The sequence below is a fragment of the Pelodiscus sinensis genome, chromosome 4, assembly GCF_049634645.1.
Source record: "Pelodiscus sinensis isolate JC-2024 chromosome 4, ASM4963464v1, whole genome shotgun sequence".
Taxonomy (NCBI): domain Eukaryota; kingdom Metazoa; phylum Chordata; order Testudines; family Trionychidae; genus Pelodiscus; species Pelodiscus sinensis.
Window position 1 is genome coordinate 59,274,285 of NC_134714.1, and position 26,253 is coordinate 59,300,537.

The 26,253-nt window shown below is 40.3% G+C and overlaps 1 protein-coding gene across 20 annotated transcripts in view; it reads left to right on the forward strand.

Annotated features, from left to right (window-relative positions):
- The window catches only part of RYR3 (ryanodine receptor 3), a 527,532-nt gene that overhangs the window by 215,124 nt on the left and 286,155 nt on the right, over window positions 1-26,253 (forward strand). For all 20 annotated transcript variants that reach the window (XM_025189447.2, XM_075927046.1, XM_075927052.1 and 17 more), the window contains 6 exons: window positions 1,706-1,839; window positions 3,539-3,780; window positions 7,071-7,263; window positions 17,071-17,287; window positions 17,525-17,629; window positions 26,148-26,251. In XM_025189447.2, the coding sequence (XP_025045232.1) occupies window positions 1,706-1,839; window positions 3,539-3,780; window positions 7,071-7,263; window positions 17,071-17,287; window positions 17,525-17,629; window positions 26,148-26,251 (995 nt within the window). The remainder of the gene's footprint in view (window positions 1-1,705; window positions 1,840-3,538; window positions 3,781-7,070; window positions 7,264-17,070; window positions 17,288-17,524; window positions 17,630-26,147; window positions 26,252-26,253) is intronic.

Consider the following 26,253-nt stretch of genomic DNA (forward strand, 5'->3'; position numbering starts at 1 on the left):
TTGAGAATTGCATCACATCATCGGAGAATAGTTCTCTGATGTGACTACAGTTGACATATTACATTCACTTTTGGGTACATTAATATTTAGATGATACTTTCCATCTTGAGGATAAAACAAATAGTCCGGTGGCACTTAAAGACTAACAATTTTATTATGGCATAAACTTTTGAGAGTTGCAACTCACTTCATCAGATGCATAAAGTGAAAGAAAAAGAAACAGATGGTAGGGGTACAGAGGTGGGAGTGTTGCATCAGATCTAATTCAATCAGGGTGGATGTGGATAAGAAGGTGAGAATATCTAATGAAGAAAATTATTAATTACAGTGAGCAAGCCATTACCAGTCCCTATCCACAGTCACTCTTATGGTGTCAAATGTTCATATTAATTCCAGCTCAGCAATTTCACATTGCACTCTGTTTTGGAAGGGTTTTTTGGCTTGTTTGTTTGGTTTTTTTGCATAAGTATGGTTTGGTTTGGGGTTTTTTTAGCAGTAATAGGGGAAGTATCATTGAGAGCTAACCTTGAGAGGAGTGAAATCACGGCCGTTTTTTGATCAGATTGCCTGCCTCAAACAAAGTTGACACACATGGAGCTCTGAAGATTGGATTTTAGATCAGTGCCTTGGGTTGTCATGCAGTCATCACTGATTAACTTGGCTGCATCAGATCAAATCTGCTGCCTAAGCATATTATTGTTAACTTATTGCCTGTGTCTCTGGGACAGGAGTGGGTCTTCATGGGCCAAGTTTCCCCCCTTGGTACTCTCTGTCCCCCTTGTATCAGGACAGGGGGATACTCAAAATGATTCAAAAGAGCAAGCTGAGTACTAGAAGTAGGCTAAAAATCTACCCTCAGTTATAGGTTATATTGTTGGAGACTTGCAAACCTCTGCAATGGAAACATTTAAAATGCCCAGTATGTGGAGTATGTATGACAGGGCAGGAGCACTCCTCCACATGGTAAGTTAAATAAAATGGTGGCCCGCTGCTTAAAATGTTTCCCTTTGTCTGCTCTCATTTGTAGACTTGTACAAATCAATCTAGCCAAGACCAGAATAAGTTTTGAAATTAGACCTCTCTGAAACACTGTTTTGAACACCATGATTGTTTCAGTATTTTCTTAATTTTTTATCCACATAGCTTCTTCTCGTAAGATGTTTTTTTTTTACTTCAATTATGGTTTCACAGCTGAATGATAAGTGATAATTGGTATAAGAGCCACATCAAACTGGTCCCACCCCTTTTATCCACATGTTTTCAAGTCCTTAGTGAATTTCTCAAAGTGTCTTATCTAAGTTACACATTTGTAATGAGACTAAAAAAAGGAACACTTTGCACAGTTTGTTTTCATTGTGAACAGCTGATATACAGCATTTTCAGGCTTTTTCTGTGACATTTCAGGCAGGAAATAGCAGAAGTAAAGTAACACAGATCCTATGTGAAGGCCTGTACTTATGAGATTTTTAATCCATATTTGCAGATCCAAAGAGTTCTGCATAGGTATAAAAACGTATGGATGCTTTTTAAAAACTTACGTGATGTCAACTGTTACCTATTACAAACTATGTTCAGTTAAAGTCCAAACTAAAATATTAGGATAATCACCAAAGTTTTCATTTTTCCTGTTCCCTGCATATTTGAAAGGTAATTAAATTGTATTATAAACAGTAACATTTTCTTGTCTGTACCTGATCTGTTTTAGGTTCTTGATGTACTTTGCTCATTGTGTCTCTGTAATGGAGTTGCCGTGCGTGCCAATCAGAACTTGATCTGTGACAATCTACTCCCCAGAAGAGATTTGCTATTGCAAACCCGTTTGATTAATGATGTGACAAGGTATAGTACATTGTTTGTTTTCTTGCTGTATTTGAAAATGAAGAGAGCATGCATGTCTTTGTCTAGCTATGCTGAAATAAAGAGAGGTGACATTTAATATGGTTTAATCAGGCCACAACTTTATTATCAGATGTCTGGGAGTACCCGGCATATAACATGAACAGTGCAGCTAACCCTCACTTGTTTTCTCCCCTAATTAACAAGGTGGGGAAAATGCTTTTGGTAGACTCCCTCCCACCCCTCTCCCCAAACACACATTGTCCACTCAGGTCCCTCCAGCTGATCCATTGCCAGGAACATACACTCTCCAGTGGGGGGGAGGAAGGCTTCAAATAATTCACCACCATTTCCATCTATGTCCATCCAGCAACTCCATTGCTGGGGTGGGGTCTTACCAACCATCCCCATCTCGTAGAATGGCTAAGGTGGGTTATAGTGAAGAGGATGTGTCTCCATGCTGCACTAATCATAGGAGTCCCCAACTAACATCATTCTGAAATAACACTGCTGTGTAGACATAGCCTGAGTCAGCCACCATGCTGGTCTCTCTTACAACAGTTTTACATCTCCTTCTTTCCCCACTTTCTGAAACCATCAAGTATCACTTTCTTCCAGTCAACCAGACAAACAACCCCCCAGCTTAAGATGCAGGTTCAGGGTGGAAATTAGTATTAGCTTAAATTAAGAAAATACTCTGTTTTATTTTGGTGAGAGAAAATTGTTTGTTAGCCTTGGTTAGCAATCACTGAAAGACATACTATTTAGGGAACTTCTAGATGTTCACAGTTTTTTAAAGTTTCACATTACTAAGAATATAGGAAATGTTTGTTGGAAGAGAAGCTGCTTGATGAATTCACACTTGAATGAAAATGACTTATTTATATAATACTGTAAGTACACAAAATACAGTGTTTGTATGCACATTGATGTAGAAATCTGTAAACAAATAACAGAGTTTAGAGACAATGGATTGAGGCAAAAATAATTCCAATACAATTACAGTGTAATATAGTAAAAAATGTTTATTATGTGAAAATAATCCATTTTTTTCATTCTTCATGTACACTAGCTAATAGTGTACTATTTTGAAATTAGGAAATCTGTATTAAGAAGTTGATAGTTAATGATTATGTATATTATTTTTTAAAATTTGTACTTCTAATCTGAGTATTCCTATGACATTTGGCCTAAATTTATGAGACTGTGGAATCAGAACTTAAAGCCTTCATATTCAGGGGTTTTCGTTGTTTTAGCACTTCTAGCCTATATTTCTTTTGTAATGTTGTTCAGATGAGTCCATTTCTATTTGTCTGTAGAGTGGACACCAATGTTCATGGTGAGTGAGAACCTCACTCTGACATGAGCGAGTGAAACTAACTTTTCTTCACCTGGTATAAAGTAGGGTACTGCTGGATCAGCTTAAGAATATACAGCATGTACGCATATCATAAAATAATTTCTGTTTCTGAATTTGGCACAACTTCTTTCTATAGTCTTTGTTATTATTATTTATTATGTAGACATAGAAAATCATAAAGCAGATAGAATCAATCTGGACAGAAATTTTACATAATGGGTCTCTAAACTTGAATTCAGGTGTCATATTTGCTCAGCATAGTGTAAAGTCATACACCAGTATTGCAAGAAGTCAGCAATCAATGTACATCTTGTAATATCTAATGTGTCTCTTCTATTCTAGCATGAGGCCAAACATATTTTTGGGGGTTGCTGAGGGCTCTGCACAATATAAGAAATGGTACTTCGAACTAATAATTGATCAGGTAGACCCATTTTTGACAGCAGAACCCACTCATCTACGGGTTGGCTGGGCCTCTACATCAGGTTATGCTCCTTATCCTGGAGGTGGAGAAGGATGGGGTGGCAATGGTGTTGGTGATGACCTCCACTCTTATGGTTTTGATGGCCTTCATTTGTGGTCTGGTAAGTACTCTTTAAGTACTTTTCAATTATTCTTACCAATAATCTAAAAACGTAAACATTTAGTATTAAGGAATAAAATATCCTTAAAAGCAACTCCCCGGTTATGTGCATAGTGTGCTATTTTGCAATGAGTCAGATTCCACTCTTCAAACACAGGATGGATTACTCTGAATTTCTACCTCTATTAATGGAATAAATTCCTACCCATTGTTTTTATAAACTTAACGTTATCTGTCTACATGGGGCACGTAGTGTACTGGATCCATGCATGGAACACCCACTGACATCAATGGAAGTTATACAGCAATATTGGACCCTTAGGCTATGTCTACACTCGTGGCTTCTTGCGTGAGTAATATGCAAATGAGGCTAAGCGTGGAATATTGCCGCACCTTATTTGCATACCTAATGAGCCACCATTTTTTTCAGAAGAGGCTCTTGCGCAAGAAGGAGCATCTACACTGCCCCTGCTTGTGCAAGAAAAACCCTCTTGTGCAATGCCATTACACCTATTACTTGACAGGAAGAACGGCATTGCACAAGAGAGTTTTTCTTGCGCAAGAAGGGGCAGTGTAGATGCTCCTTCTTGTGCAAGAGCCTCTTCTGAAAAAAATGGTGGCTCATTAGGTATGCAAATGAGGCTCGGCAATATTCCACGCTTAGCCTCATTTGCATATTACTTGCGCAAGAAGTTACGGGTGTAGACATAGCCCTAGTGTGCCTGAGATTATATCACGTGTGTGTTGGATACCAAGAAACACAAATTAATAGCATTTAAGATCAGTTAATGTTAGCTTACTGTGTAATACAGTATTTCAGTATGACTCCACATGATGTAATTTCTGTTGTACAATAAAAGCTCTGTTATCTGGCACTGCATTGACCAGAAAGCTGAGTTAACTGGTATTTCTGATAACTCTCAATACAAATCTTCAATGTAGTAACCAGGATTAGTATACTACCCAGAATGTTATGCAACTGCATATTCTTCTTCAAGAAATGTCCCTGTAGCATTCCACCCTTCAGTCAGAGATTTCTACAGCAGTACTTATACCAGTCTCACACACATGGAGCCTTCCTCATGTGCCTGTCATTTTTTAATAGCATGCATGCATGACCAATCTCATCAGTTCCTTCTTTACTATCTCTAGCCTCGAACAAAGTTCAATGGAGTCATCTAAAAAATTTTATCTTCATCTAGTTTAGATAGTTTTATCTTAATTTTTCCCTCTCATTACTCAGAGAAGTTCTTTTCCTTTCCTAAATAAACAAAAACAATCAAACAAATAAATAAATATATAAATAAATAAAGTTTTTCTCCTTTTCATTTTTTCTGCCAGCTAGCCAAACAATGCTTACTATGCCTGGCTCCCCGGGTTTTAAGCACTGCACTACATGCAGGGATAACATTCCTAAGTCTGGTGATCGCTCTCAATTTATGAAATGTTTGGAGGAGTCCCTCATCCCCCAAAATGTGCCCATTGCAGCAAGTTAAAATCCAGGGCACAGAAGGACAGAGAAATCTGCTTTAAATTGCTATTAATGTGAAAGTCACTTGGCTCTGCCTCTGACCCGGGCACAGACTCCATTTCAAATTGCAGGAAACCCATCTCTAAGAAGAATTTAAAAAAAAAAAAACCTCAAAAAAATGCTCACTCCCTTCAACTCAGAGAGACCTAGTGAAGACCAAATGATCACTGGGCAGGCCTACCTGCTCTGTGCCAACTGCTTTCTGGCTCATTACCTTTGAAGCACCAAGCTCCCCCAGCAATGTGCAGACACTGACTCTGGCAGTGGCACAATATCCCAGGCTTGAGGCTTTGGACTTGCCTCTCACAGAGCACCATGGGGCACCATGAAAGGCTCAGTGCCAACATAGCTGAGCCTGCCTGAGCCCCTGCTGACTGCATTTAAACATTCTATCTCAGTCCACCAAAGATCAGGCTGCTTCTGTCATTTTTAATTAACACTCCAAACATGGAAACCTAGAGAGCCACCACATGGGCTTCACACTGTCACCAAATATTTTGCTATTACAGCAGCTTCAGGAGCTGATGCTGACTTTGTAATATCTGTCTTTCTGCCTTTATTTAAGAAGACTCCAAATTCTCACCACCCAAAGAATTACCACTTGAGATCAGCTGAAGTAGAATATATATGTGTACAACCAATCAAAGGAGAAAAATTATATCTTACCTACACAGTAATTTGTTCATCAAGATGTGTTGGGCACATATGTTTTCCATGAGCTTACATTTGTGACCTGACATCACCAAGATACTAGTTTGAAGGAAATGAGAGAAGAGGTCAAAGTGACTTTGATCTTTGTGTGCCCCTAGCTGAGGGCATAGATACAAAGGGCACATGCACTGTCCCAAGGAGTGTTGCTAGCTCAAGTGTCTGAGTGCAGAGTGTACACACACCTGAAACAGAGTATATGCATGCACAACACATCATCAAGAACAAGTTATTGTTCAGGTAAGTAACCATTTTTATGGTTATACTGTTGTATGCGGGTTTATACCCCTTTCTAATTTTATTTAATCCTCTAACTTCAGATGCTCTCATAATTCCTATAAATATCTATTCCTTTCCATGAATGAAGATAGTTATAATGCATTTGGAATGCTGATATTTCGTAAACAACTGAAATAAGACATAAGTATTTGGAGAGTAGATATTAAAATTACCTGCCAATCACTACTGGTTTTATACAGGCAAATAGGTCATGGTATGAGCACATGCTGTTTGACTTGAGCATATTCTTTTTTGCTAACAGCTTCAGAGGTCTCAAGAGATTTGTTCAGTTCATGCACTGTTCTGCCACTTATCAGTCTAGAAAATGTAGCTCATTGTTTGTCTCTTAAGGCAAAAAAAGTCACAAAGCGGATGAAGACAAGGTTATGTCTTCATTCTTGAAAGAAAATTAATAATTTGAAATAGGTTGTGAGGCTGTCAAGTTTTGCTGCTGTTCTGTAGTTAACCCCTTAAGAATATACGAACAGCCATACTGAGTCAAATCAATGATCCACCTAGCCTAGTATCCTGTCTTCTGACAGTAGTCGGAGCCAAGTGCCCCAGAGGGAATGGACAGAACAGGTAATTTGATGATCATCAAATGATCATCCCCTATTGCCCAATCTTTGACCCTGGCAAACAGAGGCTAGGACACCATCTCTGCCCATTGTGGCTAATAACTATTGATGGATCTATCCTCTATGAACTCATCTAACTCTTTTTAAATACCGGATATTGTTCAAAGCCTTTCTCTCCAACTCATTTCTCATCAGGTCGAGTACCCCGAGCTGTAGCATCTGTCAATCAGCATTTGTTGGCATCTGATGACGTGGTTAGCTGCTGCTTGGATTTAGGAGTACCCAGTATTTCATTCCGCATTAATGGACAACCTGTCCAGGGTATGTTTGAGAACTTCAATGTCGATGGGCTTTTCTTTCCAGTGGTGAGCTTCTCTGCAGGTGTCAAGTAAGTGCTTGATCTTTTCCTATTAATATTTGTCTCTTTTGACATGCTGTCATACTGAGCACTGTTTAACATGCATGATTTACCTTATTGTTTAGATATCATGCTACTTTCAGTCAGAGAAAAATACTGAAATACTCATTTGTTTAGAGACCAGTTGGTTTGGACTTGGAATGTGGAGCTTTTAATCTCACTGTGACTGATTTTGAATCTGTCTCAGGGTGACAATGACTTAAATCATTATCACTGATGGCTTTTTTGGTGATGAATAGGAAATTAGTTTGGTTTCAGTCCAATTAGGAGTAGACAGGTACCCACTTCAGAAACACAGCACCATAACTGGCATTAACTGAAACCTTTGTTGGGGATCTCAAAAGAGGTAAAAAACAAATTATCATGGAAAGTAAACTCCCTGCTTACACTAGAGAACTTGAAAAACAATAATGAGGTAGTATAGGAAACCTTACATACTTTTACTGCCTGTTTTCCACCTGTTTTATAGGGAAAAAATGAACTTCAGACTTTAGTACTGTCAGTCTGTCACCTTTCATCACACCTAAACTCAGTTGCAAAAATATTTTGCTTTTTTGAGTGCCCCCATCAAATGCACTGGAAGCAGCTTATCTTCATAGACATCACATTCAAGTGTTTCCTTACCTCAGTGATTGGCTCATCAAAGCCCAATCCAGTGATCATCTGGGGTCTCAACTCATATTCATATCTACATTTGATGATCTTGGTCTCCTGCTGAAAAATGTGAAGTCCACTCTGTTACCAATAGAGTTTATAGGGTCAGTCCTGGACTCAACTCAGGCCAAGGCAATCCAGGTTTGATTTCCTACCCAACCTCATTCTCAGTCTAGAGTGAGGAACTGTCTAGGACACATATCCACCTGCACATACATGATGAGACATGCCAGACTCAGACTCAGACCATTGTAATCATGGTTGGGGTCAGTTGATCACCTAGCCACAAATCCTTTAGACATGATCATGACTCTGATGCACCCCATTCTTGATTCCCTGACGTGGTGGGAGCCCAAACGTCCACTTGCTCTGCTTGCTCCCCCATGGCGGCCCGGCTGAGTGGCGCAGAACTCAGCCAAGCGCCACAGCAGGAAGCGAAGGGGTGTGGGGCGGTGACATACACAGTCCCACCCCCTGGCTGTGTACATCACTAGGGTTGGGTAAAAAAAACAACCCGGACACCCTTGATCGGGAGCTGGAGGGGGGAGGGACTGGCCAGGAGAGGAGCAGGGCTGGCTGGGAGGAGGGGGTTAGGGGTGGGAAGCAGAGCTGGGGGGGATCAGAGGCAGCATAGCTGGCCAGGAGAGAACAGGGGAGGGGCGGCCAGCAGGAAGTAAAGCTGGTCGGGGGTGGGAGTCGGGGGCAGCGAGGCTGGTCGTGGGAAATCGGGAGGAGGAACTGGCTGGTGGGGGGCAGGGAGAGGGAATCGACCGGCGGGGAGCCGAACTCACCCAGGCACGTGCATCCCCAACGGAGACAGAGGAGAGCAGAGACAGAGTGAGAGGCAGGAGGGGGAGAAGAGAAAGAGAGAGACGGAGCGGAGAGAGTGTGAGAGGCAGGAGGAGAAGGAGAAGAGAAAGAAAGAGACGAAGAGAGAGGCAGAAGGGAGGCAGTAGGAGGAGGAGGAGCGAGAGAGAGAGAGAGACCGGAGGCTCAGGAGAGAAGACCGATGTGGAGGAGAGACCTGAAAATCCTGTTTTATGACGGGCTAATTGGCTAGTTGTAATATATTCAGTTAGTATTTGTCAGCTTCCAAAGCTAACATTTGTGGTTCTTCACGAAGGTGTGGGGGTGGTCCTGACTCCAGGCTGACTGTCAATCTGAGCTGTGCCTACAACTAGCAGGGAGAGGGGGAATGCCCACAGTATAGATTGTTGGAGTGGAGGGTAATAAAGAAAATTCACAGGTAAAAAGGGAAATTTACTTTTACCCTGATAACATCTGTAGAAACAGCAGAACCATTTTGGCTAAAACACACAAAATTCAGCCTGAGGCAGATACCTGGCATGGAAAATTTCAGTCTAAATGGTTATAGAATGTCCAAGTTTATACACAATTGAAAGTGAATTCTTGTAATGGGAAGTGTGGAGTGACATGAACAAAGGGCAGCACGACTATCTCCTCCTATAATAAGACCAGCTGGAATTCAGATTATCAAGGAAGGGATTAACTAAGCACTGCTCTCTTGAGAACTCGGTTTCTTTAAATTTATTCAGATTTATTTAATCTCTTTTTAAGATAGCATGAAGTGAAGTCTAAGACTACATTAAAATTAGCTTTCTAACACATTTATGTATATCTCAGCTGTTTAGAGGATTTGAGAAACTAGAGGGCCCAGATGTTTTGTCATGAAGAGTCAACATGTTTAAAGATAAGTGCTTTGTGCATTTAGTAACTGAACAGGTGGTATGTTAAATATTAATGCCATAGGGCTCTCTGTTTCTCACATCTATTCTGTATCACAGAATAATATTAGCTATTTGACACATACTTATTCTTCATCATAGAAAAATTCACATAAAATGGATAGAGGTGTAATTGCAGCTGTCTGGGATATTGAGGAATATATTTGAGAAAATATGTCCAACTGAATATTAAGATTTTTGTGGTTGCAATGCTGAGCCTATGTTCTCTAGTGGCTAAATAATTCACTTAACTTTCTGAATAAATTGCAAATCAAGAAGCTTATCTGTTTCTACTAAACTATTAGAAGGTAATATTTATGCCTACAGAATGGAAATACTGTTCACTGTTTAACTATGCTATCTCAATTAGTTAAAATAGAAATTTAGAAACCAAGAAATAAAAAACAATCAAACTATTTTTCATTAATTTAAAGTGAACGGAGAAAGGCAAATGTAATGGGAATATCTATCATAAAGAAATTTTTTTGAAAGATCTCATGAAACATGCCCTGTTAAAAACAGTGACCTCTTTAGCAAGAGCAGGGTGCCAATGGAAAATTCCCCATAAAGATATTACACACTTTTCCCTATTGTAACAGTATCTGAGACTCATCAGCATGGCACCTCCTGCTGGTCACCCTGGGGATTAGTTTACTCCTTAGCACAGTGTCTCTTTCTGGCTGCTGCTTCGCTTATTATCATTGGGCACTCCTACTCTGGACCTGTGTCGCTCCCAGGGTCATGGTGTCCACTTCAGGACACTGCCCTATGGTAGTTCCTACCACTCTGTTCTTTTGCCCCCCTTCTGGAGGTATTAGCAGTCCTCAGTCTCGCACCTGCCACCATGGCCAAATGCAGCCCCAGTGTAGCCCCTCACTTCAGTGGCAAGTTAAAGTTCATAAAGGCCACTCCTCAGTGTGGCTAGGTGTGGATCAAGGGGGAAAAGAGAGACACAGATCCATTCACTACTTACTCTGGGTCCCAGCTCAGAGACCCTCTGGTAGCATCCTTGTCCTTTCCTCTTCTTCTTCCCCTTTACTGCTGTCTGTTCCTTGGGCCACTTCCCCAGTGACCATTGCACACTCTTGGGCCCTGTATCAAGACCTGCAGCCTGACAGGTGTCAGGATGGAACTTCCTTTTCTAGAATCCCTGAGCCTGCCCACTGCTGGTTTGTCTAAAGTGCTTCCCTGAGAACCGGCCCTGCAACTTCCCTGATCAGGTCCCAAGCCCATATTCTCTGCTGAGCAGCTCCTTATATACAGGGCTGCCCCCAACAAGATGCTCTCTGGCTTCTTCTAAGGTCTTTCTTGATTGCATGGTGCTCTGTGCAGGCTCCCTCCAGCCTACTTTAACCCCTTCCCTGACAGAGTGGGGCAGCCACCTCCCTCTTACATTTACAAGGAGATCAGTTCTGAAAATGAGAAACAATTTCAAGGTGGTAGCCTCAGAGTTTCAACAGGGATACTAAATAGGATAGGTAGAGTGGAGATATTATGCTAACCATAGTAGTGTAGTAAATGAACCAAATGTGAGCATCATAATAGCATAACTAATTTTCTGATGCTTGCACTCATTCTTCATGTGTTCAGTGAAAGCAGATAGGAAGGAAAATGGAATGTAAGCAAGCTGAAAGGAGCAGAAAATAGTGTGTGAGTTAAAAATGAAGAAAAGAGCAATTAAAAAGCGAGAGAAAAGAAGAAAATCACTGGAAAATTAGAAGAAAGCCATAGAAGTGAAAAGGTGATATAGGAGAGAAAAGGATGGAACTGGGTAGATGTGAATTCTTGAAAGATATTTAGATACTTTGGATAGTGGACCCTGTTTTCATTCCACCATTCTTCTGTCTTCAGCTGCTGCTGCTCCTTACATTTTGCATTCATGTTTCTTGAGGTTTTTTCCTCCTTTCTGAATCTGCCTCCCTCTCTATCTTTGGAATTTTATGGACGTAGGCATCTGTCACGCTTTTGTTCCCAACTTGCCCAGATTGGCTTGTCATGGTTAGGAGTATTGTGGGGTGTTGGTCTATGACTAGCAGTGGTGGATTAGCCATTGGGCCATCAGGGCCAGTGCCCAGGGGTGCTGGCCAACTGGGAGTCTCAAGAAAAAGTTGGTGTCCTTGTGCCCCAACTTGCTCCCTGGATGGAGCACCAGGAGGAGTGGGGCAAGCCCCATGCACTGACCCTATGTCTCAGATGGAATGGTGGGGTGGTGAGGGAGGGCTAGAGAGAATTTAGAAGGAAGGGGGGTTGGAAGCAGCCACATTTGCTCTGGCCCAGAGAACACACAAAATCCTAATCCTCCCCTGATGACTAGGACTCTTAGGTGCAACAGTAATACAAGTAAAAATAATATTGTGGCCAGCTGCGATGTCCTCATTTTAAAAAGGATGTTGCATTGCATAGTATACAGAAAAGAGCCACAAAAATTATTCGAAGGATGGATGGAGAAAATGCCTTACAGTGGGAGACATTAAGAGCTCAATCAGAGTTGATAATTAAAAAGAGGATTGAGAGGTGACTTGATGACAAAGTATAATTACCTTAATTGGTCCAAGCAGATAATCTAAATTTAAATCTTTCTAGTCTTAAACTGTATGAATCTATGAAAGGTGAACGTGATAGTTTCAGCTAACACTGGAGGATTAATATGACTGTGGTCCTACAGCTTTCAGTGTTTTTTTTAATTGGAATTGGTTAAATATTTTCATACAAAACTTCTGTAACACAAAAGTCCTTTTCTGAAAAAGTTTTTTTGTCAACATTTTTTGCTTTTTCAAGCTTTCAGACTTTTTTAGAAAAAAGATGAAAATCTGAATTTTTTTGTTTTTCAGTAGGTTTTTTTTCACTCTTTCACTTTTTTTACTTCCCCTTTTCAATGACAACTTAGACAAAAAAAGAATAAAGAGGAGAAAGGACAAACAAGAGAAGGTGAAGAACTCTACTATTAAAAACCTTAAGTTTTGAAAATCTGAAATTTTGAGAGGTGGAGTATTTTTTCCATCTGAAAATGTCAGTATTTCTCACAAAAGCTATTGAATAAGAAATTTAAAATATTTCCCAAAACATGCTTAGCATATTTATCCAAATAGCTGCAAAAATTAGAAATTTGGAATTTTTGGTCAATCCACTTTGTTCCTCTTGGATTCCTTCTGAATTTACAACATTTACTCACTTTAAAGTATTATTTCCCCTCCCCCCACTTTCTCTCATTACAAAAGATGACTCATATAAACCTCTGAGAATCTTGACAGTATTTAAACTTAGCATAAACATCTAGTAGCACTGATACTCTTTACAAATTACTCATTCAAGCAGACTTTATTTGCTAATGTCATTGGAGTGTTGGCCTAAAACTGTTGACAGTACTTTTCCTTCCTTTCTTCCTGATTATTAAATATCTGTATAGATTAAAATAAACTTGACTCTCAGTCCATTTTTCCTCTTGTGTGATCCTTCAGTGAAGTTGTAATACTGAATTTTGTAACATAATTGTTCTGTGACAAAAGATTGTGATGCTTTCAATGCAGACATGCAATATTACTGCATGATAATGCAAGAGAAGCTGAAATACAAGTGGAAAAGCTCTTAGATAAATAGATATGTCTACAATAAGGATCTGTTTCAAATTCCAGTGATTTCACTGGGAATTGGATTGAGCCTCATGAGCTGAGTACAGAAAATTGCTTTTCTTGTTTATTCTCTTTTGGCTTTCCAACACAATGGAAATTCCTATATAAAAGTGAATATAAGTTTTTAAACTTAGATTGAGTCTCCATTGTATTTTGTATGGCAAAAATGTGAGTTTGGAATAATAATTTTTATTTATGAAAAAAATTGACCAATTCTTATATGTTACTTTTGTAGCACTTATGATTTGTATTATAACTAATGTCTTGAAATGCAATTACACATGTCTAATTACAGATAAATTCTTTACCATCTTAGCTATATTATACACCTTTTTAAACTAATACTTAAATATCTATAAAGTCACAACACGCTAAAATTCATTAGTATTGTTGCACTTTGTTTTCTTTTATTGTCAACTAACCTTGGCTGTGGTTACTTATTAACCTAATTATTTACAGCTTATTGTGATCAGTTTGTCAAGGATTGTGCTGAGATAAATATACATCTTTACCTTACACTAAATTGCATGAGTTTTATAGAGAATTGCATCCATAAGGAAATACTAATGTCTTCTATCCATTGCTGAAGTTATTGTAGCAGCAGCGATTTTGATTAGTGATAAAGTATTTAATCAGCTACTTATTTTTACAGGCCATTTCTATTTAAATTACTAGTTATATAAAGAGTAATAAATTACCTAAACAAAAACTGGCATGGTATTAAACATTTTAAATAGGGTGATGGTTTCATTGAGTTTAGGGGTTTAGTGGTATGAATAAAATTAAGAGGTAGTATTAACAGTAAGATTTGTTATCCAAGTTTTCATTCTTCTTCAAGTGCTTGCTCGTGTCCATTCCATGTAGGTGTGCACACGCCGCATATATGGATGTCAGAGCTCTTTTCCCCCAGCAGTATCCATTGGGCCAGACAGGAAGCCTCCTGAAGTGGCACTGCTGCATTGGCACATATATACCACTGCTGGCTCACCGCCCCCTCAGTTCCTTCTAGTATATATAGTAGTTGGAGCATCTCTGACTTCTCTGCAAGTCTACCGTCAGCCTTCATGTATATCTTTATACAGTTGTTTTTTACTGTTCTTAGTGCTTAGTGGTTAATTAGTACATAGTTATAACAGCAGGAGTTCCCGATTTGTTTCTCCACTTCTGGGAAGGGGACCCCAGGGCCTCACGGGTTCAAGCCTTGAAGCCTATATTCTGCGGTGACCCCCATGACACTTGCCTAAAGTGTCTGGGGGAAAGGTCACGTGCAGATAGCTGCAAGATTTGCCGGAGGTTTAAACCCAGAACTAAGAGGGGGAGAGATTTCAGTCTCAAGCTCCTCTTGATGGAATCTGAACTCCAACCACCAGCACTAGACTCTGCACTGGTAGAACAGAGAGCACCAGTATCGGAGTGCAAGGCTGCAGGGGCAACAAGCCTTTGGTGGCCCAAGATTAGGCTTACAATCACCACTGCCCAAGAAGAAGAGGATGCATACGGGGAGGTCCCCCTTGAGGCATGGCCATAGAGCGTGGCACCTGGAAGGACACTTTGAAGTCCTGCTACCCCCCTCCTGCACAGTGCCTTGATGCTCCTGTGTCGGCTACGTGCCATTTAATCTCAACATGGTATGTGAGTCCGGCACAGGACATACTCATCGAGGATGTCCAGCAGCCATCAACACTGGACACCTTTGATAGCTCAGGACCTTATCAAACTATTGTCATTACCGGGTTCGGCACCGGCAATGGACTCCGGGGACATGGGAAAAGTCCTGGCACTGATAACACCGGGGACACTGCCTGTGGCATCATCAGGTGTACAAGTCCCTCGGTACCTGAGCAGTCTGCCATACCGGAGCCTTCTGCGAAGCACATGCTGCTGCCTGCACCAGTTCAGCACTGTGGAAAACCTGCAGCAATCCCACAGCACAGACCTCGGCACCGATTCCTGGCACTGTCATTGACGTCACCGCCCTGTTCAGTGTCAGACTATTCATCTGAGTCAGAGGCTGAGTCAGTGTGCCTCCAGAGCCTCTTCAGCTTGGTCTCGATCTCAGCACCAGGTCTCGATCTCAGGTCTTACTCACAGCACCAGTTATGGCATTGTAGCCTGGCAATGTAGCAGATTTGGCCTCCTCAATGGTAGCCATATGTGCAGTGGCCATTTTGGACACCATGAGCCTACCATGGGGTCCAGGGCTCGATCTCTTCAAGGCCTACCTCCATAGGCACCCCTTAAGCCACACCACCTCCAAGGGTCCCAGCCTCAGAGAGTTGGCATAGCCCGCAGAAACAGATTGAAAAACCATCGGTGGAGGGTGAAGTGTCTGCAGTTCAGGGATCTACCCCAGTCCCACTCCAACCGGTGGAAGTGCAGCAGGAACAACTGCCCATTCAGAATCCTCATCATCATCCCCGGACCTGTCCCAGGCTGACCCCGTGCCACCTATGCCCTCTATGGACACAAGGATGCATCAGGAGCTGCTCCACAGGCTGGAAAGCAACTTGGGGATCCAAGCCAAGGAGTTGGCGGAGGATACCGACCCAGTGGTCGATAGTCTCCTGGCAGATGCACCAGCCAGGCTGGCACTGCCATTTAAAATAACAGTGGCAAAGATTTAGAAGAACTTGTGGCAGACCCCAGCTCTATACTGCCGGCCCAGAAGGGGATAGGGAGGTGCTACTTTGTCCCCCAAACAAAAGCTATGAACACTTATACTCTCACCTGGCCCTGGGGTCCTTGGTTGTCTGGGCGGCCAACCATAGGGAATGATAAGGTAAACTGGGGTCCATGCCAAAGAGCCCAAGAAGCTGGACCTGTTGGGCAGGAGGATGTATGCCACAGGGGGCCTGTAGTTAACAGGTGATGTTGAGCAGATATGCATACAATACTTGGACAACTGTGGAGAAATTCAAAGAACTTTTCCCATGGTATTGACCAAGGCCCTGTGCTCCCCTCCCCCGGATGGCTTTGTATATATGTATTTTATTAAGGAATGTTAAGACCCATGAAAGGTTCTGGGCTGATAATCCTGTAGATAGAAAACTTCTATTTATCTCCAAAAGAGGTATAGACAAATCACAGTTCATATCCTCTACATGGGTAGCTTTTTCTTTATTACCTTTATTTTATTTTATTACCATATTCTTAAATTTACATTAAAACATATAGCTGAAGAGACCTCGAGAACCCTGTAGTCTAATAGAGTCTTCAAGGAGGATCAAGACTCAAACCTACAATGATGGTGTTTGCAGTAAAGTAATTGTGTAACAACAAAACCAACAAAAAGTTATTGTAATTCTTCAGTTCATCATAGATAAATGGAAATCTTATTTTGATAATTTAGAGTTGGATTTTCCAAAGTGATTTGAAGGAAAAATTCTATTGAATTGTTCTTCTAAATCACTTACCTGCTTTTAATGTAGATATTTGTGTATAGAATTCCACAGATGTATTTAGGAATAGAGATTTGAGTTAATGGTCAAGTTTTGCATTTACTAATGTATAAATATTTTAATTAGTTTGTACGCTATAATTTTTCAACATAGACTATTGATTAACATTAATGCTTAGTAAATTCTTAGGAATTTCTTAAGTTTAACTAATGCATTAAGAATATTAGTAATTTCTATTTTTAAAAGTACCAAAATTAAAGTTTGTCTCCAACTGACCAACTTGCTGTGTTATATGTGGTAGTATATGCTGTTTAATTTAAAAATTGCACTTCTTCATTCAAAATTACATAGAGTTCGTTTCCTACTGGGTGGACGTCATGGAGAGTTTAAGTTCCTGCCTCCCACTGGGTATGCTCCCTGCTATGAAGCTTTGCTTCCAAAAGAGAAGATGAAATTGGAACCAGTAAAAGAGTATAAGCGAGATTCTGATGGTGTTAGGGATTTGCTGGGTACAACACAATTCCTCTCCCAAGCTTCCTTTATACCTTGCCCAATAGACACCACCCAGGTATGCCTAATTTACAATAATCTTAGCATAAAAGTCATCTTACTCGCAGCCTTAAATGAGCAGTAAAAATTTAGGCCAGCATGTATTCTCTCTTAGCACTGTACTGTTTGTGCAATGTAGTATTTAATTATATGTAAATAATCTTGGTGTCAGTTATTATAGTTGGAGTAGTTTAGGGGAATTTGACATTTCAGAGTCTCTTGTCTCTTCTTGAATCTTGAAATATTTTCTTCTCAGGTTGTTTTGCCTCCTCAGCTTGAAAAGATAAGGGACAAGTTGGCTGAAAATATCCATGAATTATGGGGAATGAATAAAATTGAACTTGGTTGGACCTATGGCAAGGTGAGTCATGAAAGTACTGCTTTGGGAACAAATACCCTTTTATATGTGAAATAGTGTCAACAAACAATGAAGATTATATCACAGAATGATAAAGTGTAGAGCTGGAAGGGATTTTGAGAGGTCCAGCCCCTTGCACAGGACCAATTATACTTAGCTTATCCCTGAGAGGTGTTTGTTAAGTTTATTGTTTAAACCTTTGAGTGACTGGGATTCCACAAGCTCCATTGAAAGCCTATTCCAGTATTTAACTATTCTTATGGTTAGAAAGTTTTCCCTAATATTTAACCTAAATCTGCCTTGTTACAGATTAAGCCCATTACTACCTGTCTTACTTTCCTTGAACATGGAGAACAATTGATTGCCATCCTTTGTATAACAGCCTTTCATGTATTTGAAGATTATCATCTCTCTTTAGTTTAAATTTCTCAAGACTATATTTGCTCAGATTTTCCTCAGAGGTCAGGAGTTCTAAAAAACTGTTACTTTGAATAGTTTTCATTTAGTCCTAAGTGGAGCCCAGGGCTTAGTCTAACATGTGAATATGGAGCTTCTGGGGGTAGCCGAGTTAGTCTTTTACAGGAAAAAAAACCTAAATGGTCTGGTAGCACTTTATAGACTAACCAAATATGTAGATTTACATGTCTGGTATATACATGTCTGGTTAGTCTATAAAGTGCTACCAGACCATTTGTTGTTTTTTTTATGTGAATATGGGTTAATCTCGGAGAAACAGCAGCCATAATTTAAATAAATTGAAGAATCTTTGTAGGGGGAGAAGTGACAAAGAAACCCACTACAGTAGCATTTAACTTCAAAAGTAGGGCAACCCACAATTGAAGATCTAGTTAAAATGGAAATTAAAAATAACAGACATGAGGATGAAATGCTTGTAGACCACATACCTTACCTTAAACCTTAGTCCATCCCGTGCTTTTCAGCACATTGGGCTACCCACATTCTCTGTGGTTGCTTATCAGCTGCCATGTGACCTAATCATTTCAAATTAAATTTTCTATGTGATTGATAACCATATACTTCCAAGTCATCCTAGTCTGTCCCTCTTTCTTGTAGGATTTTCTGGCTGCCATCGGAGACCCATTCATAACACGTGCCCTAGCCATTAATGTTTTCTCTTACAGATTATTTGAAATGGAGATCTTGCCTTAGCCATTTTTTCAGACCTCATCATTCATTTTTCTTTCCTCATAGCTTTCCATGGCATTATAAAAGGTTCAGAGAAGGGCAGCAAAAATGATTAGGGGTTTGGAAAGGGTCCCATATGAAGAGAGATTAAAAAGACTTGGACTTTTCTGCTTAGAAAAGAGGGGACTAAGGGGGGAATATGATAGAATAATATCTATCTGCTATAATATCATGACTGGAGTGGAAAAGGTGAAGAAGGAAAAGTTATTTACTTGTTTCCCTAATATAAGAACCAAATGAAATTAACAAGTAGCAGTTTTAAAACAAACAGAAGGAAGTATTTTTTTTATTCAATGCACAGTCAACTGTGGAACTCCTTGCCAGAGGATGTTGTGAAGACTAGGATTTTAACAGGGTTTATAAAAGGAGGTTCATGGAGGTTAGGTCCATCAATGGCTATTAGCCAGGATGAGTAGGAATGGTGTCTTTAACCTCTGTTTGTCTGGAAATGGATGACAGGAGAGGGATCATTTGATGATTACCTGCTCTGTTCACTCTCTCTGGAGGATCTGGCATTCGTGACTGTCAGCAGACAGGATACTGGGCTACATGGACTTTGGTCTGACCCAGAATGGCCATTCTTATGTTCTTACTTCAGATATTCTCTACAAGCACTTATGATGAAACACAGCTAACTTCTGAGTATCTTTTTTTTCTTAAGTTGCCAGGGGTCCCTGCCAACCGCTGAGTAGATGTTTAGTTTTGTATGTAAGGATACAGTATTAAGTTTCCAAATGTTCCTAAGTTTGCTAAATGCTGTGTCTGCAAATGCTTTGCCAATCCTTATTCTTATTTCCCTAGAGCATGTACCATCTTGGCTTATTGTGCTTCCAAAGTATTTGAATTGATCTACCCTCTCTAGCTGTTCATTATCGACTTTGATGGTTAAATCCATATATCCAGTTACAATGGTTTTACATTTCTTTACATTGAATCACAGTCCTACCTTCTCTATCTGTAACTTCATTTGTGTGTTCTTGAAGTATACAGCATATAGAAGAGCTTCATCAGCAAAATCTAGATCAAATAATTTTGAATGATTTCACCTTAAGCCATATTGATTATTCTTACATCGCTTCAGGCTATAATCAATTACGAGCAAGAACAAGAATGGAGACAGCATGCACCGTTGCCCATGTCTGAATTTCAAACGATTTATTAATTCTTTACACATTTTAATATAACATTTGGAGTTAGTGTAAAATGCCTTCATTATGTTGATAAGGTTCATCTGCGTTCCATACTGCCTAACAGTTTTCCACATCATAACCCTGTTTACACTATCAAATGCTTTTTGAAGGTCTATAAAATTTATACTGAGGGTTCCTTGAAATTAATTCATGTTTTCAATAAACCTTAAGGTGAAAATCAAGTCTGTGTATGAAAGACCTTGCCTAAAAGCAGATTGTTTCTCACTAAGAATGGTATCCACTTTTTATTACATCCTCATTAACATAATCATAGCTGAGACTTTAGTAGCTTCAGGAGGTAGCCAAGTTAGTCTGTACTGGATAAGCTTAAAAAAACAACAAAGAGTCTGGTAGCACTTTAAAGACTAACAAAACATGTATATGGCGTCATGAGCTTTTGTGGGCACAGCCCGCTTCTTCAGATGACCAGAGTGTTGGATGTTCAGGACCAAACTAAATAGGGGAGAAGGGAGGAGGGTGGAAGAAAGGGAAAAAAATGGGAGGAGAGAACATGAAGATACAGTGGGTAAAAAATATCAAGGGAAAAGCCAAGCTGGAATGATATAGGAAAAACAAATAGTTTATAAGTACCTAAAGGCTGGATAATCAAAAGAAGCAGATAAGAACAATTAATTAGCAAACAACAAAGATTGACAAAACATGTAGATGGTATCATGAAATTCCACATATGCAAAGAACCATTGTCGCTTTCATTGTTTGGTAGGTTGATAATGACCCAGCCATCCAGTATCTTGATTTAATCCATGGATGTGAGAATCGAACTTGTGAATGAATTGTAGTTCCAGTCCTTCCCTGTGTATTTGGCTTGTGGAGTTGGTTTGTAACAAAAACAGCTACTTGAAGATCTGTTAATGAATAGCAGTTTTGTTACAAACCAAATTCATCCATTATGAAAATCCATCCACCCACATCTTGAATATTGTCTACAGTGCTGATTTTTCTATTTCAAAAAGATATATTAAAATTGGAAAAGATACAGTAAAAGGCAATAAAAATGATTAGGGGTACAAAAGAGCTTCCATTCAAAGAGTTATTACAAAGAACTCTTCAGCTTCGAAAAGAGAAAACTGAGGGGGGATATGATAGAGGTCTATAAATCATGAATCGTATGGAGACAGTGACTTGGAGGAGTATAGTTTCTCCCTTTGAAATAAGCAAGGACTAGAGGTTAACTGATTAAATTAGTAGGCAGGTGGGTAAAACATACCATAGGGCAATTTTCTCCTTCATACAGTGCACAACTAACCTACGGAACATATTGCCATGAGATACTAGGAATGCAACAAATGTAGCAGCATTCAAAAAGAAGTAGATAAATTGGTGGAGGATGACCACACTGCACCTTAAACATGGGGGGTATGTCTAGACTACATGCCTCTGCCGACCGAGGCATATAAAATAGGCTACCCGACATAGTCAATGAAGTGGGGATTTAAATATCCTTGGCTTCATTAAAATAAAAATGGCCACCATGCTGTGCCGGCTCAGCTGATTGTCAGCACAGCGCGGCAATCAAGATGCAGATCAGTCAACAGGGAACGCCTTTGTCGACCGCTCCCTTAAGCAGCCCTCTTTCAATCCAGACCGAAACCCACCCTCCTTCCCCCCACAGTCTAGCCTTACCCTTCTTTTCCCAGGTATGGGTAGAATTTTATTACCCAGATACTTTTCAATATCAGAGGAGCTTCACTTCTCTGTATTGGCTCCTCATACACTCCTTCCCATAAGAGAAAGCTGGGTACCCCTGGGATTCTCAGGTTCTCCAGTGCTATAAAGATCAGGGTTGGGTCCATGACCTACAGCATCATAGTCTGCCTTGCCTGTGGAATTTGTTGAAAAAACATCCTACTCAGAGTCTCAGCAAATACACAGATCTCTCACATATGTCCCCTAGTGGCTCTTCTTTCAGAATTTTATTCAGATTCAAGAATAGTGATAGAAATGTAGCCGTGTTAGTCTGGTGTAGCTGAAACAAAATACAGGACTATGTAGCACTTTAAAGACTAACAAGATGGTTTATTAGATGATGAGCTTTCGTGGGCCAGACCCACTTCCTCAGATCAAATAGTGGAAGAAAATAGTCACAGCCATATATACCAAAGGATACAATTAAAAAAAATGAACACATATGAAAAGGACAAATCACATTTCAGAACAGAAGGGGGATGCGGGGGGGGGGGGGGCGGAAGGAAGGTGAATGCCAGTGAGTTAATGATATTAGAGGTGGGGAAGGGTAGATGTCTGTGAGTTAATAGTATTAGAGGTGATAATTGGGGAAGCTATCTTTGTAATGGGTAAGATAGCTGGAGTCTTTGTTAAGTCCCCTGCGGAGAGTGTCGAATTTTAGCATGAATGCCAGTTCAGAGGATTCCCTTTCAAGTGCAGATTTGAATGTCTTCTGAAGTAGGATGCAGATTAGCAGGTCATTGAGACAGTGTCCTTTCTGGTTGAAATGACAAGCAACTGTTTTTTCTTTGTGATCCTGTCTAATGTCTGTTTTGTGAGCATTGATTCTTTGGTGAAGTGTCTGAGACGTTTATCCAATGTACATAGCAGACGGACACTTCCGGCACATGATAGCATAGATTATATTTCTGGAGGCGCAGGATTATGTATTCTTGATCTTATAACTCACTTGGTTAGGTCCAATAATGGTGTCAGCAGAGTGAATATGTGGACAAAGCTGGCAGCGGGGTTTGTTGCAAGGGAAAGTACCAGGGTTGGTATTAGTGTGGTATGTCCTGTGGTTGTTGGTAAGAATCATCATGAGGTTAGGTGGTTGTCTATAGGAGACTATGGGTCTGTCTCCCAGAGCTTCTTGGAGTTTAGTGTCCTGTTCCAGTATAGGTTGTAATCTATTGATAATGTGTTGGATAGGTTTAAGTTGGGAGCTGTAGGTGATGACAAGTGGTGTTCTATTGTTGGTTTTCTTGGGTCTGTCTTGTTGTAGATGGTTTCTAGGTATTCGTTTGGCTCTTTCAATTTGCTTTTTTATTCCTCCGGGTGGGTAGTTGAGGTTTATAAATGCTTGGTAGAGATCCTGAAGTTTCTGGTCTCTGTCTGTGGGATTAGAGCAGATGCGGTTGTATCGAAGGGCTTGTCTATAGATGATGGATCGTATGGTGTGTGCTGGATGGGAGCTGAAAGCATGTAGGTAACTGTATGAATCAGTGGGTTTTCTGTAGAGGATGGTGTCTAATTTTCCATTGTTGATTTGTACTGTGGTGTCCAGGAAATGGATCTCTCGTGTGGAATGGTCCAGGCTGAGGTTAATGGTGGGGTGTAGGTTGTTGAAATCTCTGTGGAATGTCTCCAGTGTTTCTTGGCCATGCGTCCAGATCATAAAGATGTCATCGATGTAGCGTAAGTAGAGAAGGGGTAAAAGGGGATGGGAGTTGAGGAAACGTTGTTCTAGGTCAGCCATAAAGATATTAGCATACTGTGGGGCCATGCGTGTACCCATGGCTGTGCCGCTGATCTGGAGGTATAAGTTGTTCTCAAACTGGAAATAATTGTGGGTGAGAACGAAGTTACATAGGTCTGCTATCAGGTTGGCAGTGGTGTCCTCTGGGATAGTGTTTCTAATAGCTTGTAATCCGTCTTCATGTGGGATGTTGGTGTATAGTGGCAAGGATGGTGTTATTGGGGAGGTTATCGATGTTTTGTAGTTTCCTTAGGAAGTCAGTAGTGTCTCGGAGATAGCTGGGGGTGTTGGTTGTGTAGGGTTTGAGGAGAGAGTCTACATAGCTGGATAGGCCAGTAGTGAGTGTGCCAATACCAGAGATGATGGGGTGTCTGGGGTGTCCAGGTTTATGGATCTTGGGAAGCAGATAGAAAAATCCTGGTCGGGGGTCAGAAGGTGTTTCTGTGTGGATTTGTTCCCGAGTAGCTGTAGGGAGGCTTTTAAGGAGACAGAGTAATTTCTTTTGGTATTCCGAAGTAGGATCAGATGAGAGAGGTTTGTAAAATGTGGTGTTGGAGAGTTGTCTGGTTGCCTCTTGGTTATAGTCGGCCTTATTCATAATGACCACAGCACCACCTTTGTCAGCTGGTTTGATTATAATGTCCAGGTTGTTTTTGAGACTCTGGACGGAATGTTGTACAGCGTCGCTGAGATTGTGTGTCGCTTGTTGTTGTTTGCGAATAATGTCAGTCTGTGCGTTGTTGCGGAAACTTTGTATATAGAAATCCAGATTGTAATTCCGACCGTCAGGGGGAGTCCATATAGAGTTGATAGGGGGGATCTGGTAGGTCAGATTGGTGTTCATTGGTGGTTTGGAAATATTCTCGGAGGCGTAGGCAGCGAAAAAAAGCTTCAAGGTCACCACAAAATTGTATCCAGTTTGTGGGGGACGTGGGGCAGAAAGAGAGACCCCTGGATAAGACAGACTCTTCTGCTGGATTGAGTTTGTAGTTGGAGAGGTTAATAATATTATCCGGTGGGTTGAAGTGGTTGCTGTTGTAGCTTGTGGTGTGGAGCAGTTTGGAAAATTTATTGTCTTTTCTTTGTTGTAGGGAATAGAAGTGTGTATAGTAGATTTCTTGTCTGGTGGAACAAAAGTCTTGCAAGGTGTCAGTCGGTGTGGATGTTTGTCCTGAGATGAGACTCTCTAAGTTAGAAATGTCATTCTTGATATTTTTCTGTTTCTTGTATAAAATGCTTAGCAGGTGATTCCTTAATTTTTTGGATAGTGTGAGGCAGAGTCATCCTACTTCAGAAGACATTCAAATCTGCACTTGAAAGGGAATCCTCTGAACTGGCATTCATGCTAAAATTCGACACTCTCCGCAGGAGACTTAACAAAGACTCCAGCTATCTTACCCATTACAAAGATAGCTTCCCCAATTATCACCTCTAATACTATTAACTCACAGACATCTACCCTTCCCCACCTCTAATATCATTAACTCACTGGCATTCACCTTCCTTCCCCCCCCCCCCCCCCGCATCCCTCTTCTGTTCTGAAATGTGATTTGTCCTTTTCATATGTGTTCATTTTTTTAAAATTGTATCCTTTGGTATATATGGCTGTGACTATTTTCTTCCACTATTTGATCTGAGGAAGTGGGTCTGGCCCACGAAAGCTCATAATCTAATAAACCATCTTGTTAGTCTTTAAAGTGCTACATAGTCCTGTATTTTTATTCAGATTCAAGATATTCTAAGCATGTTGATGGTGGAGATCCTCTTAATTATCTTTATATGGATGGGAAGATTCCTTTGGTGCCCCCTTCTTGACCCGCCTGGGCCCCACTAACATTCTTGGAATCCGTGGGATCCTTATGGGGTAGTTTAGGAGACTGCATAAAAGTCTTAAAAAGGAGAATAAACATATGTAAGCTGAATTGCCACAGGAGAAACATATGACCATCTCCTGGGGGAAAGGTCTCCTCTACTTCCCCTGATGGGGTTGTCATTCTCTCTCCCTTCTTATGCTGATTATTTGAAACTGTTTCAAGACCTGATGCATTGCAGATCTAGCTGGAAGTGATCCAGGAATCTCATTTTAAGTTACTGAACTATCTAAAGATGTCAAGATACATAGTGCTTCCAATTAATAAAGAATATTGGAATCTGCTAAAGCTAAATGGGACACTCAGCCACTATACCACCAACATGCAAAGAAGCTGACAAGAAATATTATGCACCTCTCAATGACTCATATTCTTTATCTTCACACTATGCCCATAATTCTTTAGTGGTTAATGCTGCTCAGGGAACAAAGCAATATTATTCTAGACCTGCTTCACAGGATAAAGAGCAGAAATGGTAAGATTAACTCAAGAGGAAAAGTTGTTATTCTTTAGCTACTCTTCTGTTTAGAACAGCAGTTTAGCTTGGCATTTGCCTTTTCATTCAGTAACTATGGTTCTGTATCTTTCATTATGTTCCAGTGGTCAAGGGTGTTATTCCATACTTTATAATTTATCATGGAAAGACTATATATACACACAAACACATACAATGAATAGTTCTTATTAGGCATCAGGGGATGGATGGAATATTTATTTCTTTTTCTGTGCAAAGATCAAGACTAGTTTCTTTCTGAACTTAGTCTCCGTGTGATAACAGTACAATATCTTTTTCTCATATTCTCTTATAGATACGGGATGATAATAAAAGGCAACACCCTTGTCTTGTGGAGTTCTCAAAATTACCTGAAACAGAAAAGAATTATAATCTACAAATGTCAACGGAAACCCTGAAGT